Genomic DNA, 14,124 nt, shown 5'->3' with positions numbered 1-14,124 from the left:
TTGATGGATACAAAGTATGGTACAAAATGAAAATGTATTTTATCAAAATAAGTGTTAAAATACAATAAACAATGCACACAATTCCAAGTGCAATTTATCTACAATTTATTTAGAACTAAAAGCAATCCTCTTAACAAGACGCAAACAAAAATAGTGTCTGGAAAAACAAAACATTTTGTGCACAAAATCGGAGAAATAAGCTTTTTGTGCGTATGGAAAATTGCTGGGATCTTTTATTTCAGCTCATGAAACCAACACTATACACACATTCAAACTATTGACTGGTACTGTGTGTATGAGTAGGTGCGTCCAAGGGTTTTTATTTTTTACTATTTTCTACATTGTAGAATAATAGTGAAGAAAGACATCAAAACTATGAAAAACACACATGGAATCATGTAATATCCAAAAAAAGTTATATCAAAATACTTTATATGTGAGATTCCTCAAAGTAGCCACCCTTTGCCTTGATGACAGCTTTGCACATTCTTGGTATTCTCTCAACTAGCTTCATGAGGGAGTCATCTGGAATGCATTTCAATTAACAAATGCTGACATTGACCTTAGAACGGTAGAAATCTGTCCAAATTAGAATTTTTTGGTTCCAACCGCGTGCCTTTGTGAGACGCAGAGTAGGTGAACGGATGATCTCCACATGTATGGTTCCCAGCGTGAAGCATGGAGGAGGTGGTGTGATGGTGCTTTGCTGGTGACACGGTCAGTGATTTATTTAGAATTCAAGGCACACTTAACCAGCATGGCTACAACAGCATTCTGCAGCGATATGCCATCCCATCAGGTTTGGGCTAAGTGGGACTATCATTTGTTTTTCAATAGAACAATGACCCAACACACCTCCATGCTGTATAAGGGCTATTTGACCAAGAAAGAGAGTGATGGAGTGCTGCATCAGATGACCTGGCCTCCACAATCACCCAACCTCAAACCAATTTTGATGGTTTGGGATGAGTTGGACTGCAGAGTAAAGGAAAAGCAGCCAACAAGTGCTCAGCATATGTGGGAACTCCTTCAATACTGTTGGAAAAGCATTCCAGGTGAAGCTGGTTGAATGCCAAGAGTGTGCAAAGCTGTCAAGGCAAAGGGTGGCTACTTTGTTAAACAAATCTAAATATATTTTAGATTCTTCACTTTTTTGGTTACTACATGATTCCATATGTGTTATTTCATAGTTTTGATYTCTTCACTATTATTCTACAATGTAGAAAATAGTACAAGTAAAGAAAATCCCTTGAATGAGTAGGTGTGTCCAAACTTCTGACTGYTACTGTATATATCTATTTTGCTGCATCATACAAATAGATTTCCCCATATATTTATGTAATATATAAAAGGCTTCATTTGATTTTACCTAACGCAAACCACCAACAAAGGAGTATTTCAAGGTCCAATAAATGTATATTTCTTTACTGTGGGGTCTGGGACAGAGACAGGTGCAGTCTCTCTTCTTCTCCTACAAAGAGAAAAGGAGCGAGGAGTGAAGATGCCCAGCATCGTAGAATCCTCCCTCATCTTCAGTAATGGCCCCCTGGCCAAGTTACAGACAGCATAGCAGCGAGTTGGTGTCCTGCCGCAGTCACATAGCACTTCCAGGTCGCTGAGTGACCCTTGATCTGGCTATGCTCTTTGGCGAGGTCATCAACCATGATAGGTGTCCATACTCCAGCAACCCCCCACAAGCCCAGCCCAAACTCTCCTAGGGTTAACACTCTAGCAGGTCCCTGTCCAGGTCCATGAAGGGCTCATCTATGTAGCTGGCTATGACACACAGAGAAGTCCTGTCTGAGCCCAGCAGCACTGACACGGTCTCTTTCCAGTAGCTGAAGGGGATGCAGGAGCTCTGAGGGAGAGAACAAAACAGAGGGTTAGACTGGTGAAAGACAATTTCCCCAAGGAGAAGGGGATATACATTCATGGTAAAAAAAAAAAAATCCTGACGTGAAACTTCTCTGCCCGCAAACATCTATTAAGAAGACCCCCAATCTCCYGGCAAAGACAGATCAGATCAACTCACTTCCCCACATTTATCACCTTGCAATGCTGTTAGCTAGCTACATGCTCCTCTAACCCCTTACACTTGTGGAAATTGTCCTATATGGCTAGAGCCAAATTTAAATGTTTCTAACAAAATAACTATAAAAAGCATATGCATGACCATGGTAGCAATTGAAAGAGAACACTTAGGATATTATGGAAAAATTATCAGACCAAAAGGTGAGGAGAACAGTTCACTTGACTCCAAACATTACACTGTTGATTTTATGTGCATTTTACATTTACTGTACTTTTCTCAGCATTTGTCAATAACGAGATCTGAAAATACTATAGATACATTCAGTAACATATGAAAATTCATTGACATTTTGGAGTAAGTGCAAGATAAGAAAAAACAATGACAAGGGTTTGAGTGAGAGGTCTAACTGGTGTCTACAAGTGGCCACACACCTCTCCAAACTGGGCACAGTTCCTAAGCAATTTCAATGCACTTTTATGACTCAAGGAAACAGCCTTCAACTTTTTGGTTCTTTTTTTGATCTCTCCTAGCTTTGCAATTGAGGAACTGAAGCAAGCACACTTGTAGATTTTTGTTTGGAACACAGCTCCTGTGTCCCCACCATCACACAATTATTGTTGTTTGTGCAATCTAAAAACATTCCATTATAAATTGCGATATGGGTCAGCTGGTAATCATTTGAAAGCTTTTTCTATTGCCAACATGGATAGTGAAGTTATGAAATACGATCTTACAGTGTTAGGCTTTCAAAAGGCACTTCAGACAAACCGATTGTAATTTTGGTGCGCATAGAATGGAGTCATGAGTGTATTCAAGTGCGTGTTCCGTGGCTAATTTTCTTCACAATACAATGAACATATGCTCATTCTGCTCAGTACAACCCAGGGCATGAAGCCATGTCATCCTTATAACTGTGGATCAAACATAGCGACCATAAACATTGATACTGTAAATATACTGAAATATGAAGTGCACATTTGGACTCATTCGTGTGGTTTGCTTGTATGACATTGACATCAAAGCGGTGTTTATTATAATCCTCAACATCTCATCTTTCAGAACACATCAACTCCATTCAATTTACAGCATTTCCCTCATTCAGACAACAACAAATGTACAAAAGTAGCCTAATTAGCGGAAGGAATAGGGGCATCTTGTCGTGCACGGTGCTCAAATTTATAATGGCTGTCAGTCAAAACCCATACAGCACTGTGAAGCGAAGAGCCTGAGCCCTGACGTCATGTATACTATGTTACTGTACAGCCACTGCATTCCAATTTTGGCACGTAGCAATGAAAACATCTGCCATTTTCGCGATGACGGTGTGTGACAGGAAAGGGCTACTTCGGAGCATTAAAAGATATGAAGTTGAACATTGTTTGCACAACACCAGAAATGGTTTCTCATTTGAAAACGTATTTGTTTTTAATACACAAAAATGTGGTGGACTGCCTAATGAAAACATAGTATAAAAGTGTATGGGGCTAGTTAATGACAGGCCGGCCAGTCTACAGGCTGCAAATAGATAGTATAGCAGAGAAAGCAGGCTTGATCAAGTGGGCTAAAAACATTTGTAGGAAAAATATTCTGAATGTAAAATATACTATTGGTGAGTTTGACGGTTTTTCCCTGTTTGGGACGGATCAGGCCAAGAAGAGGACACTCACATTCTCCAGACAAGTGCTGTCCTTGTCCCTGTTGAGGTAGTGATGCTGCCAGAAGCGCAGCAGGTTGTGGAAGTTGTTGAGCAGGCAGCCGGGGTACTTCTCTGCATGCTCCTTCTCTCTCAGGGCCTTGAGATAGAAGGGCAGCTTGCCCCTCCTCCTGGCCAGCATCAGGACCACTAGGCTGGTGTTCAGACAGCTCACATTCTCCTGGGCCAGGGGATGGGCAGGGCAGAGGGGGACAGGTGAGCACCACATGTTGGAGAGCAACAGCCTTAAACCCTCAGAAACTGAGGCTACATTAATCTTAAAAGAGCGGTACAAGGTGGTCTTGCTCTCGAAAACTCTAGGCGGCAGTCTGCCTTCTCCCTACAGTTTTCTGCTATTAGCTTTGCCCACGACTACCTCATGTGAATTACAATCCCGACACTGTGTTTTAACTTTTAGAAACTTCAATAATAATCATCGCTTACAATATGGCTTCTGAAACATACGTCCTTATCTTTCATCAGAGAGAAAGAATACTTCAAATACAGATCCATACAGCTACGGAGCCTCCCTCCTACTAAACTACACTGTAGCAGTTACAGAACCATACAGCTACGGAGCCTCCCTCCTACTAAACTACACTGTAGCAGTTACAGAACCATACAGCCACGAGTGCCTCCATCCTACTAAACTACACTTCCGCTACACTTCCTGAGTTGAGCCGAAACACCTGTGTGTAAGTGTATGCTAGATACAGTTGAAGTCGGAAGTTTACATACACCTTAGCCAAATACATTTAAACTGTTTTTCACAATTCCTGACATTTAATCCTAGTAAAAATTCCCTGTCTTAGGTCAGTTAGGATCACCACTTTATTTTAAGAATGTGAAATGTCAGAATAATAGTAGAGAGAATGATTTATTTAAGCTTTTATCTCTTTCATCACATTCCCAGTGGGTCAGAAGTGTACATACACTCAAATAGTATTTGGTAGCAGTGCCTTTAAAGCTTCCCACATTAAGTTGGGTGAATTTTGGCCCATTCGTCCTGACAGAGCTGGTGTAACTGAGTCAGGTTTGTAGGTCTCCTTGCTCGCACACACACGCCTTTTCAGTTCTGCCCACAAAATTTCTATAGGATTGAGGTCAGGGCTTTGWGATGGCCACTCCATTACCTTGACTTTGTTGTACTTAAGCCATTTTGCCACAACTTTGTAAGTATGCTTGGGGTCATTGTCCATTTGGAAGACCCATTTGCGACCAAGCTTTAACTTCCTGACTGATGTCTTGAGATGTTGCTTCAATATATCCACATAATTTTACTTCCTCATGATGCCATCTATTTTGTGAAGTGCACCASTCCCTCCTGCAGCAAAGCACCCCCACAACATGATGCTGTCACCGCCGTGCTTCACGGTTGGGATGGTGTTCTTCGGCTTGTAAGCGTCCCCCTTTTTTCTCCAAACATAACGATGGCCATTATGGCCAAACAATTCTATTTTTGTTTCATCAGACCTCCAAAAAGTACGATCTTTGTCCCCATGTGCAGTTGCAAACCGTAGTCTAGCTTTTTTATGGCGGTTTTGGAGCGGCCTAACAGGTTATGTCGTTATATGACTCGTTTTACTGTGGATATAGATACTTTTGTACCTGTTTCCTCCAGCATCTTCACAAGGTCCTTTGCTGTTGTTCTGGGATTGATTTGCACTTTTCGCACTAAAGTACGCCCAGAACGTGTCTCCTTCCTAAGCGGTATGGCGGCTGCGTGGTCCCATGSTGTTTATACTTACGTACTATCGTTTGTACAGATGAACATAYTAKCTTCAGGCATTTGGAAATTGCTCCCAAGGATGAACCAGACTTGTGGAGGTCTACAGCTCTGAGGTCTTGGCCGATTTCTTTTGATTTCCCCATGATGTCAAGCCAAGAGGCACTGAGTTTGAAGGTAGGCTTTGAAATACATCCACAGGTACACCTCCAATTGACTCAAATTATGTCAATTAGCCTATCAGAAGCTTCTAAAGGCATGACATCATTCTCTGGAATTTTCAAAGCTGTTTAAAAGGCACACTCAACTTAATGTATGTAAACTTCTGACCCACTGGAATTGTGATACAGTGAATTATAATTGAAATAATCTGTCTTGTAACAATTGTTGGAAAACTTACTTGTGTCATGCACAAAGTAGATGTCCTAACCGACTTGCCAAAACTATAGTTTGTTAACAAGAAATTTGTGGAGTGCTTGAGAAACGAGTTTTAATGACTCCAACCTAAGTGTATGTAAACTTCCGACTTCAACTGTAGCTAATGAGCATAGGTGGTCGCGTCTTGTCTTCAGTCTGTTTTCCGTAAACAAGCGATGTAACWTGGAGATATGGCCGTGTGGGAACACTAACCCTAACAYGGTGTATCAATTTAACCTTTTGTTCAAAATAATAATCATCTCACTGATATGAAAGATAAGGTCCTTAAACTTCCAAAACTGTACCGTGACGTGTTAATGTTCAGATTGAGCAACGGAGTTTTTAACAAAACTCCCCCGTACAGAAGACGCCTTCGTCCAATGACTTATGTGTAATATAATGGAACAGAGTCATGATCAAGGGCTCAAAGTTGTCCAATCCTAGCAAACATTCTGGGAAACGTTATTCTTCTTTTCGTGGGCTGATGTGTGTGTGTGTGTGTGTGTGTGTGTGTGTGTGTGTGTTTCGGTGTTAGAGAGAAAGAGGGAGGAAAGACCTGTGTGAGAGTCTGCACGTTGATGATGTTGACCAGCCTGAAGAGGAAAGATAGTCTGTTCTCCTCCCGGGCCAAGTAGGACAGCAGACAGCATTCAGACAGCACCTCCACCACTGCAGGACCACAGTCAGCAACAATTACATCATAAACAACACCTTTATAATGCAGTCAAGGCTTGATTTTATTCCAACATTGGCAGCTTGAGATCATACATCTGACCTGCTCTCATTGGTCTATTCACTTGCTATGGGAATGAGTGGGTGTTTACCTTTTCTGTCCTCTGTCTGGGTCTCGAAGCAGTCCAGGGAGAGAATGATGCAGCGCACCAGCATGTTGGAGTCTACCAGGGAACTGTTGATCTGGCTCATGAAAGTCTGGAACTGCAGCCGAGCCAAACAGAGGGATGGAACACTCAGCATTATAGAACACACACAACTCTGGGTACAATGAGATTACTTTTAAAAGGTTGACTTTAAGAATTTAAATTGCATTATTTCATGCAATATCATTCTGGGACAATGTGGACTGACAGGGTCCTCTCACATTGAGACAGGGTCCTCTCACATTGTGGGGGGGTTGCTATTTACTAAGTGTTTCACCTTCACCTTGTTATCTGTGCTGACGTATATGTTGAACCTCTTGAAGGCGTCGATGTTGAACTTCATGAGTTCCCCCAGGAGGTCAAAGTAGCTCTGCAGGACATCTTTGGACTTACAGCCACTGTCTATGATGCAGAACAGCATGTTTTCTAGCAGCCCCCTCTTCAGCAGAAACATCTGGTCTGCATAGGAGGTGGCTCCACGAGGGAAACTCTCCACTGCTCTGGCCTGCCAGAACCTGAAGGAGGAGTCTGGAGGCTCCTTCTTCATGACAGTGAGGAGACGAGTGAGGAGACCTTTCTTCCCATCACAAACTAGACTCCTGCAGGAGCACAAGGAGACAGGGAGAGGGCATTTGTGTGACACACAATATAGTATTTAATTTGAGTTTTCAGAGAACATAATGCCTCTTTTGCACTGTAGTGTGAAGTATTGAGGGTGGATTTAATGATGGGAATAGATGATGGAACCAGATGATGCATACCTGTCTGTATTGACTAACGCCTCCACCTCAGGTATGTTGGCCTTCAGAGAGATGGCACTCAGCTCGTTCAGCTCCTGACTGTTTAGAAGCAGGTACTTGTTCCTGAAATAAATTAAATGTTGTGTGTTAAATTCAAGTGAAGCTAGCAGGGAACTTTCAGTCAGACTGTTTGAAAGTTACTCACTCATGGTGTTCGCTGAAGCTCTGGAGAAGCCTCAGAAACTGGATCTTGAAGGATATTTCCTAAGGGAAGGACAGAATCAGAGTGATTAGCATTACAATGTTTATAACACTGCAATGGTAACCCAGAGCGAGAATTTTTTTTTTTTTTTTTTTTTTACAGTGATAGCAGAGTTTGAGAGTGCACTGCTTACAGGACTGCAATCACAGTTCTCATTCTGGCCATGCACCACATGATTGGATAAGGTGTACTTCCTCCAGATTAGCTTGTCAAACAAGTTGTTGAGACCTGGGATCAGACGGAACTCTGCTAGCATCTTGTGTACCTGAGGAAGAGACATAGTGGTCAAATAAATGCAAACAGACAGGAGTGGCTACTCCTACGAGAGCCCTGCATTGGGTGAGTTATCTGTTTTGGACCCCAGCCCTTCACCTGGTTCCTATGACTACCCATAAGCAGCACACAGAGCACGTACAGCACCTCCACCTTGTACATGATCTCATGGACAATCTTCATGGACTGGGGCAAGCGGTGCCTGAGAGGACTGGTGGCCAACGAATTCTCGTCTGACAACTCTGTGGAGGAGGCATAATAGGATGAAAAAGATGTAATGAGATGTTCATAGATCGACAGAGGTACAAGGGTAGGTGACAGAAAAGTCTTCACGAAATGGATCTGGGGCTTTCCCACTCAGACCCGATATGCATAAATATATTTTTTAATATAGAGACCCATTCCAAACGGACCAGAGGACAACTAGACCTGTTCCATATAGACCTGGTCGGATCCAGACCRGTTCCGAACAGAGTGTGGTAAGCAGCAGAAAAGTCATTTTTTAACCTACTTTATTACACGGAGATGATAAAGCATGAGGAGTGAGAGAGATGCCGATGCCAGGCAGGGAGGGGCCGTACCATGGGGAGCATGGCAAGCAGGGAGAGAGAGACAGCAACCAAGCTGATTCGCGCTATAGTAGATAGTTGCCATAGCTAGGTTATTTATCATCCAATATGATTATGTAGTACCGGTCTTGACTGCATCAAACCGGGAGAAGCTAGTTACGCTAGCTAAAGGCTAATTGAGGATGCAGTGCATGCGCTTTCTGATCTGACAGTTACAAATCACAACAACTCCATTTAGAATATTAAGTAGCAGCCTACCTGTTGGCTCTTGGTCGTTGTAGCCTATCCTGACTAGATATCTCCTAACTTTTGCCACACACGGCGGCTCTATGACTGTAGCCTATTGCCGCTTTGATTACTTATGATTGGCCAACAACAAGCTACACGCGCTACACTCCACTCTCTGTATAGTACTATAAATAAGCATTTCATAAAGAGAATGGTTAGACCTTTTCAGTGAAAACTGATGCTTAAGGCAGTGGTACAGAGCAGGAGAGAGGCTGCTGACCTGTGCTGGTGTGCTCAGCCTCCTCCGTGGCCATCTGCATGAGGGCGTCCAGCACCAAGGCGTTGTCAAGCCACGTGTACCAGTCCTCCAGCTCCTGCAGGAAGTTAGACGACCCCGTGGCCTCAGACACGTTTCTGGTGGCCAGCTTACACAGGCGCTCGATGAAGCCCGGGATGTTTAGGAGGGTCACTGGGAACAAGGAGGCAGCAGAGTGGGCTCATTCATTGATCATGTACTCTACTACAGTTTTAGGTTAWGGGCTGAGAAAACTTTTGGACAGATTAAGGGCATCAAATCAAATAAGTACTACAAATCAACAGATTAATTAAACAAATCCTTTAACAAGACCCAAAGATAGGGTAATTGAGCTAAAGAATAAGAAAAAGGTCATTTCTCCACTGTGTTTCTGTATCCCTTGTCCTACCTTGGTTGACCTCTGCACGTGAGAGGCTAGAGTCTTTTTTCTGCTGGGCGTTCTTGGCCAGCAGGGTGTGTTTGTCATCATTCCCCACGTCGGGTTCTGAGACTGTGACAGAGAGGATGCGGCAGAAGTTAGCCAGCTGCTGCTGGTCAAAGCTCTGAACCAGACCAGACAGGTTAGCAATCCCTTCCAACTGGATCATCGCCTGTGGCAGAAAGAGGACCAACATATGGGTCACCATTGGCATAAGATGACCATGGATATAAAATCTCCACCCAGCGCAAACCCACAAACTCTCTCGAGGTGAGCAATATTGTAAAAGATTTTGTTGTAAAGTTCCTCTGACCTTCTTGACTCCGAGAATATCCTCGATTAAAGTGGCAGTCTGTAGAAAAGTCTTCTTGTTCGTCATCAAGGTAAAGAGAAACAGGACAAAGTAGTCTCTGGCTGCAAGGCTCTTTGTTACCCCTTCCGTCTGAGAAAATTAGGGGAGAGATTTGATGATTAATGAATGTTTATATTAAAAGGCAGACATTATTCATTATTTTCATGAAGTGATGTTCTGCGGCAAGTGTACTTACACATATGCAGCAGTTGTAAAGAACACTAAGGCAGTCATTGACCAAGTCATCATTCACTGCAGGGACAAAACATAATGAATGTACTTTATTCTCCCAGATAGTCACCAGTTGAAGTATCCTGGGGTAAGGAATGTTTGGGGGATTTTCAAGTCCCTCAGTTGAGCACCTGATACCCCTTTTTACACTTAAGCTGGGCTGAAGTGCATTTGAGTATACCTTTTTTTTTTACACACTCATGAATATCAATGTTCCCCTATGTGAAAAGTGCAGCCTTTGAGGTTATATCAGACCTAAACATATCACACCTGACTTTTTCTACTTACTTTTAGGTTTCTTATTTTGCATAGTGAGTGTAGGCCTCATCAAGATCTCTACAAGCAGTTTTTATTGGAGGAAAAAGAAGCAGCAATGAACACTTCATATCCCACCTGATTATATCTCAGAAGGCACTGATACACAAAGACACTGCAGTATGAGGTAACATGGCTGATTCAAGACATACAAACAGGTAACTGATACGTTTCCACCACAACACAGAACATAGGAGTAACAAGCGCATAATAAACAGTATGTTTACTTACATCGACTCCACCAAAGAGGTCAAAGGTGTATGTGATGGGAAAGGTTGATTCCTGAGCACTCTTCCTGTCTTCTGTGACAAAAGACATCGCCTCCATGGAAAGTAGGGATGATAGTTCCTGTTATAAAGAACTGATAATTAGGCCTAGTCTTAATCTTAGAGTAAATGGCCCAAACTCAGCAAGGTTAAAGCCTAGGAGCTTTACTGATGTAGTGGTGTGTATACTATGTGGATACCTTTAGTACACTGTGTGTGTGGGAGAGGTCACTGTTGGGATGGCTGCTTTCATGGAGCTTCTGCAGCAGCTCGGGGATACTGTGCCATTTGGCCTGCTTATCCCTCTCCTGGAGAAGAGCTTCTGGGAGCTGGAACAATGAATTAATGGTCAATACAGGAAATATACATGAACAGCTTAGAAAATGTATCCAGTATGTTACGGTGTCAGAAGAACACTGACAGTTGATCATTTTACCCTACCCTCTGCACACCCACACAACCTCAAATCAGATTAAATAAGTCTTGGTCTTCGATGTTGGTGCCAAATAAACACATCCTTACCTAATTCCAGTTGCAGATGCTGTCTCTTGGCACCAGTTAAGTCTGAAGTTATTTCAAATCATGCCCAACTGAAATCCATCACAAATGGAACACAATACATAACTTTCAGTTCTCATAGCTCAATTATTATGAATGAGGCTCAAACTTCCATTTCAGACTTTTTATTGGAATCAGTGGACAACATATAGGCCTTTGGGGCAAGTTGGCAGAGTTGAATAGGTCACATTTCACCACAATGGAATTCGATTGGCTGGGTGTCTGAAAGGGTAATTCTAGAGCTAAGTGCTTTTCATGTCAAATATACAATTCAAGGAGATTTAAAAATCACCACCACAGAATTCGGCAAATCAGATCATGACTCTGTACTCCTGCATACAAGCTGAAGGTCAAACAGGAAGTAACCGTGACTCGCACCGTTGAYAAATCGTCATCATAATCAGAAATTATGCTACAGGACTGCTTTGCTAGCGCTGATTGGAATATGTGCAGAGACTCAGCCAATCAAGTCAACGAGCTAACCACCTCCGTCACAGGCTTCATTAGGCAATGCATTGGCGACGTTACCCCCACAGTGAAGGTTTGCTGCTTCCCCAATCAAAAACCCTGGATTAACACAGAGGTTGGCGCTAAGAGAAAGGACAGGGCTACCGCACAGTTATATCACAYACAACCCAGAGGCTAGGGCTGAGGACAGGAACAAGTACAAGATGTCATGCTACGACATCAGCAGATTCATCAAACGAGCAAAAGGACAATATAGGAACACGTGGAATCATATTACACATGCTCCAATGCCCACAGCATGTGGCAGGGATTACAAATGAAGACCCAGCTGTGATCTGCCCCAAAATYCCTCTACCAGATGAACTCAATGCATTTAATGTACGCGTCGACAATAACACCGTGCGTGAGGGCCCCCACTGAGGACTGGGTGATCTCGCTCTCCGAGGCCGACCTGAGTCATCACTCAAGTCAACACTCACAAGGCAGCAGGGCCGGACGGTATTCTAGGGTGTGTTCTCAGAGCATGCGCAGAACAGCTGGCAGACATTTTCAACCTCTCCCTGTTCAATCTGTAATCTTAAACTGACCCAAGAACTCTAAGGCTTCATGCAACAATGACTACCACCCTGTAGCACTCACATCTGCAATCATGAAGTGCTTTGAAAGGCTGGTTACGGCAGATATCAAGTCCATCACACCCTAGACCCACTAAAATGTGCATACTGCCCCAACAGATCCATAGACAACGCAATCTCAATTGCACTCCACACTGCCCTCACCCACTTAGATAAGAGGAATACGTACACTATATATACACAAACATATGTGGACACCCCTTCAAATTTCAAATGAGTAGATTTGGCTATTTCAGCCACACCAGTTACTAAAATCGGGCACACAGCCATGCAATCTCCATAAACTTTGGCAGTAGAATGGCCTTACGGAAGAGTTCAGTGACTTTCAACGTGTCACCATCATAGGATGCCACCTTTCCAACAAGTCAATTCGTCAAATTTCTGCACTGTTAGAGCTGTCCCAGTCAACTGTACGTGCTGTTATACGTGCCCAGTCACAGTCCACAAATGGGCGGCACCCATTTATGGAAACTAAAGTGGGGCGTGGCTGGCCAGTTTTGTGTGGCGGCTGGTATCATCACGTGATCACCCGTGCTGTTCATCCAGTATAAACCCAAATTATTATTAGCCGTAGTTAGATAGATGGCAGAAACAGCCTATCAGAATACAATGTAATGGTTTACTCCCAATCTGTTGATGAAACCCATAACAAAGCTTGCTAAATAACTGTTTCGTTAACCAAACTAGCTAGTAGTGCACACTTTCAGTTGAGCAAACCCATGTTAACGTTAGCCAGCTAATATAACATTGAGTAATATAGCTAGCTAGAGATGCCAATTGCATGTATAAATGCGAACAAACAAACCAAAGACGTTAAACTAGCTAATAGTTAACTAAAACGGGCATCCTGGATCAAGAAAAGAGTTAGCTAGCTAGTGCAGGCTACATGGAGGTTCTCAGCTGGCACTTTGTAACTAGTTCACGGTGTATATTCCAACTTTGTCATGTAAATGAACACATTATTTTGGAACACAGCCAGCTAATGTTAGCCACCTAACCAGCAAGACATGCAAACTGCTACTTCATCCCGGCATCTTGTGTGTGCCTGTACTGTAGCTAGCTAGTTACTGTACTACTAGCTCTCTGCAGGGTTGCAAATGCAGGTCCCGGGCTTGAGTCTTGCTCCCCCTTTTCAGATCGTTTCATTGTCAAGACATCGCACTAGTTGTGTCTTACCTGTGTCCCTCGGCTGAAACCCCGGCCAACGATCTGACTATGTCTGATCTTTGCAGTAATATTTCCATTACGAACACTTCGTTTCCCTCCAGTCCAAGGGGACTCCAACCCCAGAAGCGTCGCCATTATTTGTTATCCCTGAACTGTTCCAAGCCAGAAGATTTAGCTAGCTAGATCTCATCAGATTCCACAGTTACGAGGTCAAAATTGGCTACAATTTTTTGTGTTAATTCAAGGTTAAGGCATAAGGTCAGCGGTTAGATTTTAAGAATATCAATTGTAGAAATGGGCGGTGTTTATGACTTTGTGGCTATATAAACTTGTGACGACCGCTAGGTCTTGATACACATATTCAAAAGTAGCGGCATCTAGTGGTAGGATTTGAAAATAGTTTTGACATGAGACGCTTTCTCCGTGTGGCCCAGATAACTTCAGCACCTGGTGTCTTGTTTTGATGCTCTTTTTTTGTATGAAAAGGTTGGCAATCACAAGAAACAAAACTGTCATATACAACTTCATTTATTTATTCCTAATTCTTACAACCAGAGCATGCAGAACTATGCTGCCACGA

The 14,124-nt window shown here is 42.9% G+C and overlaps 1 protein-coding gene across 3 annotated transcripts; it reads right to left on the bottom strand.

The window, feature by feature from the left end:
• Positions 1 to 316: 316 nt before the first annotated feature.
• Positions 317 to 13,876, bottom strand: LOC111968905 (short transient receptor potential channel 4-associated protein-like). 3 transcript variants are annotated; one of them, XM_023994889.2, is made up of 17 exons: positions 13,554 to 13,876; positions 10,917 to 11,045; positions 10,682 to 10,798; positions 10,424 to 10,481; positions 10,101 to 10,156; positions 9,866 to 9,994; positions 9,523 to 9,724; positions 9,099 to 9,287; positions 8,121 to 8,263; positions 7,882 to 8,013; positions 7,692 to 7,750; positions 7,508 to 7,609; positions 7,030 to 7,345; positions 6,693 to 6,804; positions 6,425 to 6,537; positions 3,700 to 3,906; positions 317 to 1,858 (listed from the first exon to the last, which is right to left on the bottom strand). In XM_023994889.2, exons 1-17 carry the CDS (start codon positions 13,677 to 13,679, stop codon positions 1,721 to 1,723), a joined length of 2,328 nt encoding a protein of 775 aa, XP_023850657.1. In that variant the 5' UTR covers positions 13,680 to 13,876; the 3' UTR covers positions 317 to 1,720. The 3 variants fall into 3 exon arrangements, with proteins under 3 accessions (XP_023850657.1, XP_023850631.1, XP_023850648.1); XM_023994863.2 differs by lacking the exons at positions 10,917 to 11,045; positions 13,554 to 13,876 and having other exon boundaries at positions 10,424 to 10,471; positions 10,682 to 10,771; XM_023994880.2 differs by lacking the exons at positions 10,917 to 11,045; positions 13,554 to 13,876 and having other exon boundaries at positions 8,169 to 8,263; positions 10,424 to 10,471; positions 10,682 to 10,771.
• Positions 13,877 to 14,124: the final 248 nt, after the last annotated feature.

The sequence above is a fragment of the Salvelinus sp. IW2-2015 genome, linkage group LG1 (genome assembly GCF_002910315.2).
Source record: "Salvelinus sp. IW2-2015 linkage group LG1, ASM291031v2, whole genome shotgun sequence".
Taxonomy (NCBI): Eukaryota; Metazoa; Chordata; class Actinopteri; order Salmoniformes; family Salmonidae; genus Salvelinus; species Salvelinus sp. IW2-2015.
Note: the sequence above shows the minus strand (reverse complement) of the source record. Positions and strands in the feature narration are given on the sequence as shown.

Excerpts from the sequence above, each read along its gene's own strand:
- LOC111968905 (XM_023994889.2), bottom strand. The coding sequence starts at position 13,679 with ATGGCGACGCTTCTGGGGTTGGAGTCCCCTTGGACTGGAGGGAAACGA. Across the intron at positions 11,046-13,553 it reads GTTTCAGCCGAGGGACACAG|CTCCCAGAAGCTCTTCTCCA; the intron begins GTAAGACACAAC and ends TCATTGTTCCAG. Across the intron at positions 9,288-9,522 it reads ACGTGCAGAGGTCAACCAAG|TGACCCTCCTAAACATCCCG; the intron begins GTAGGACAAGGG and ends CCTTGTTCCCAG.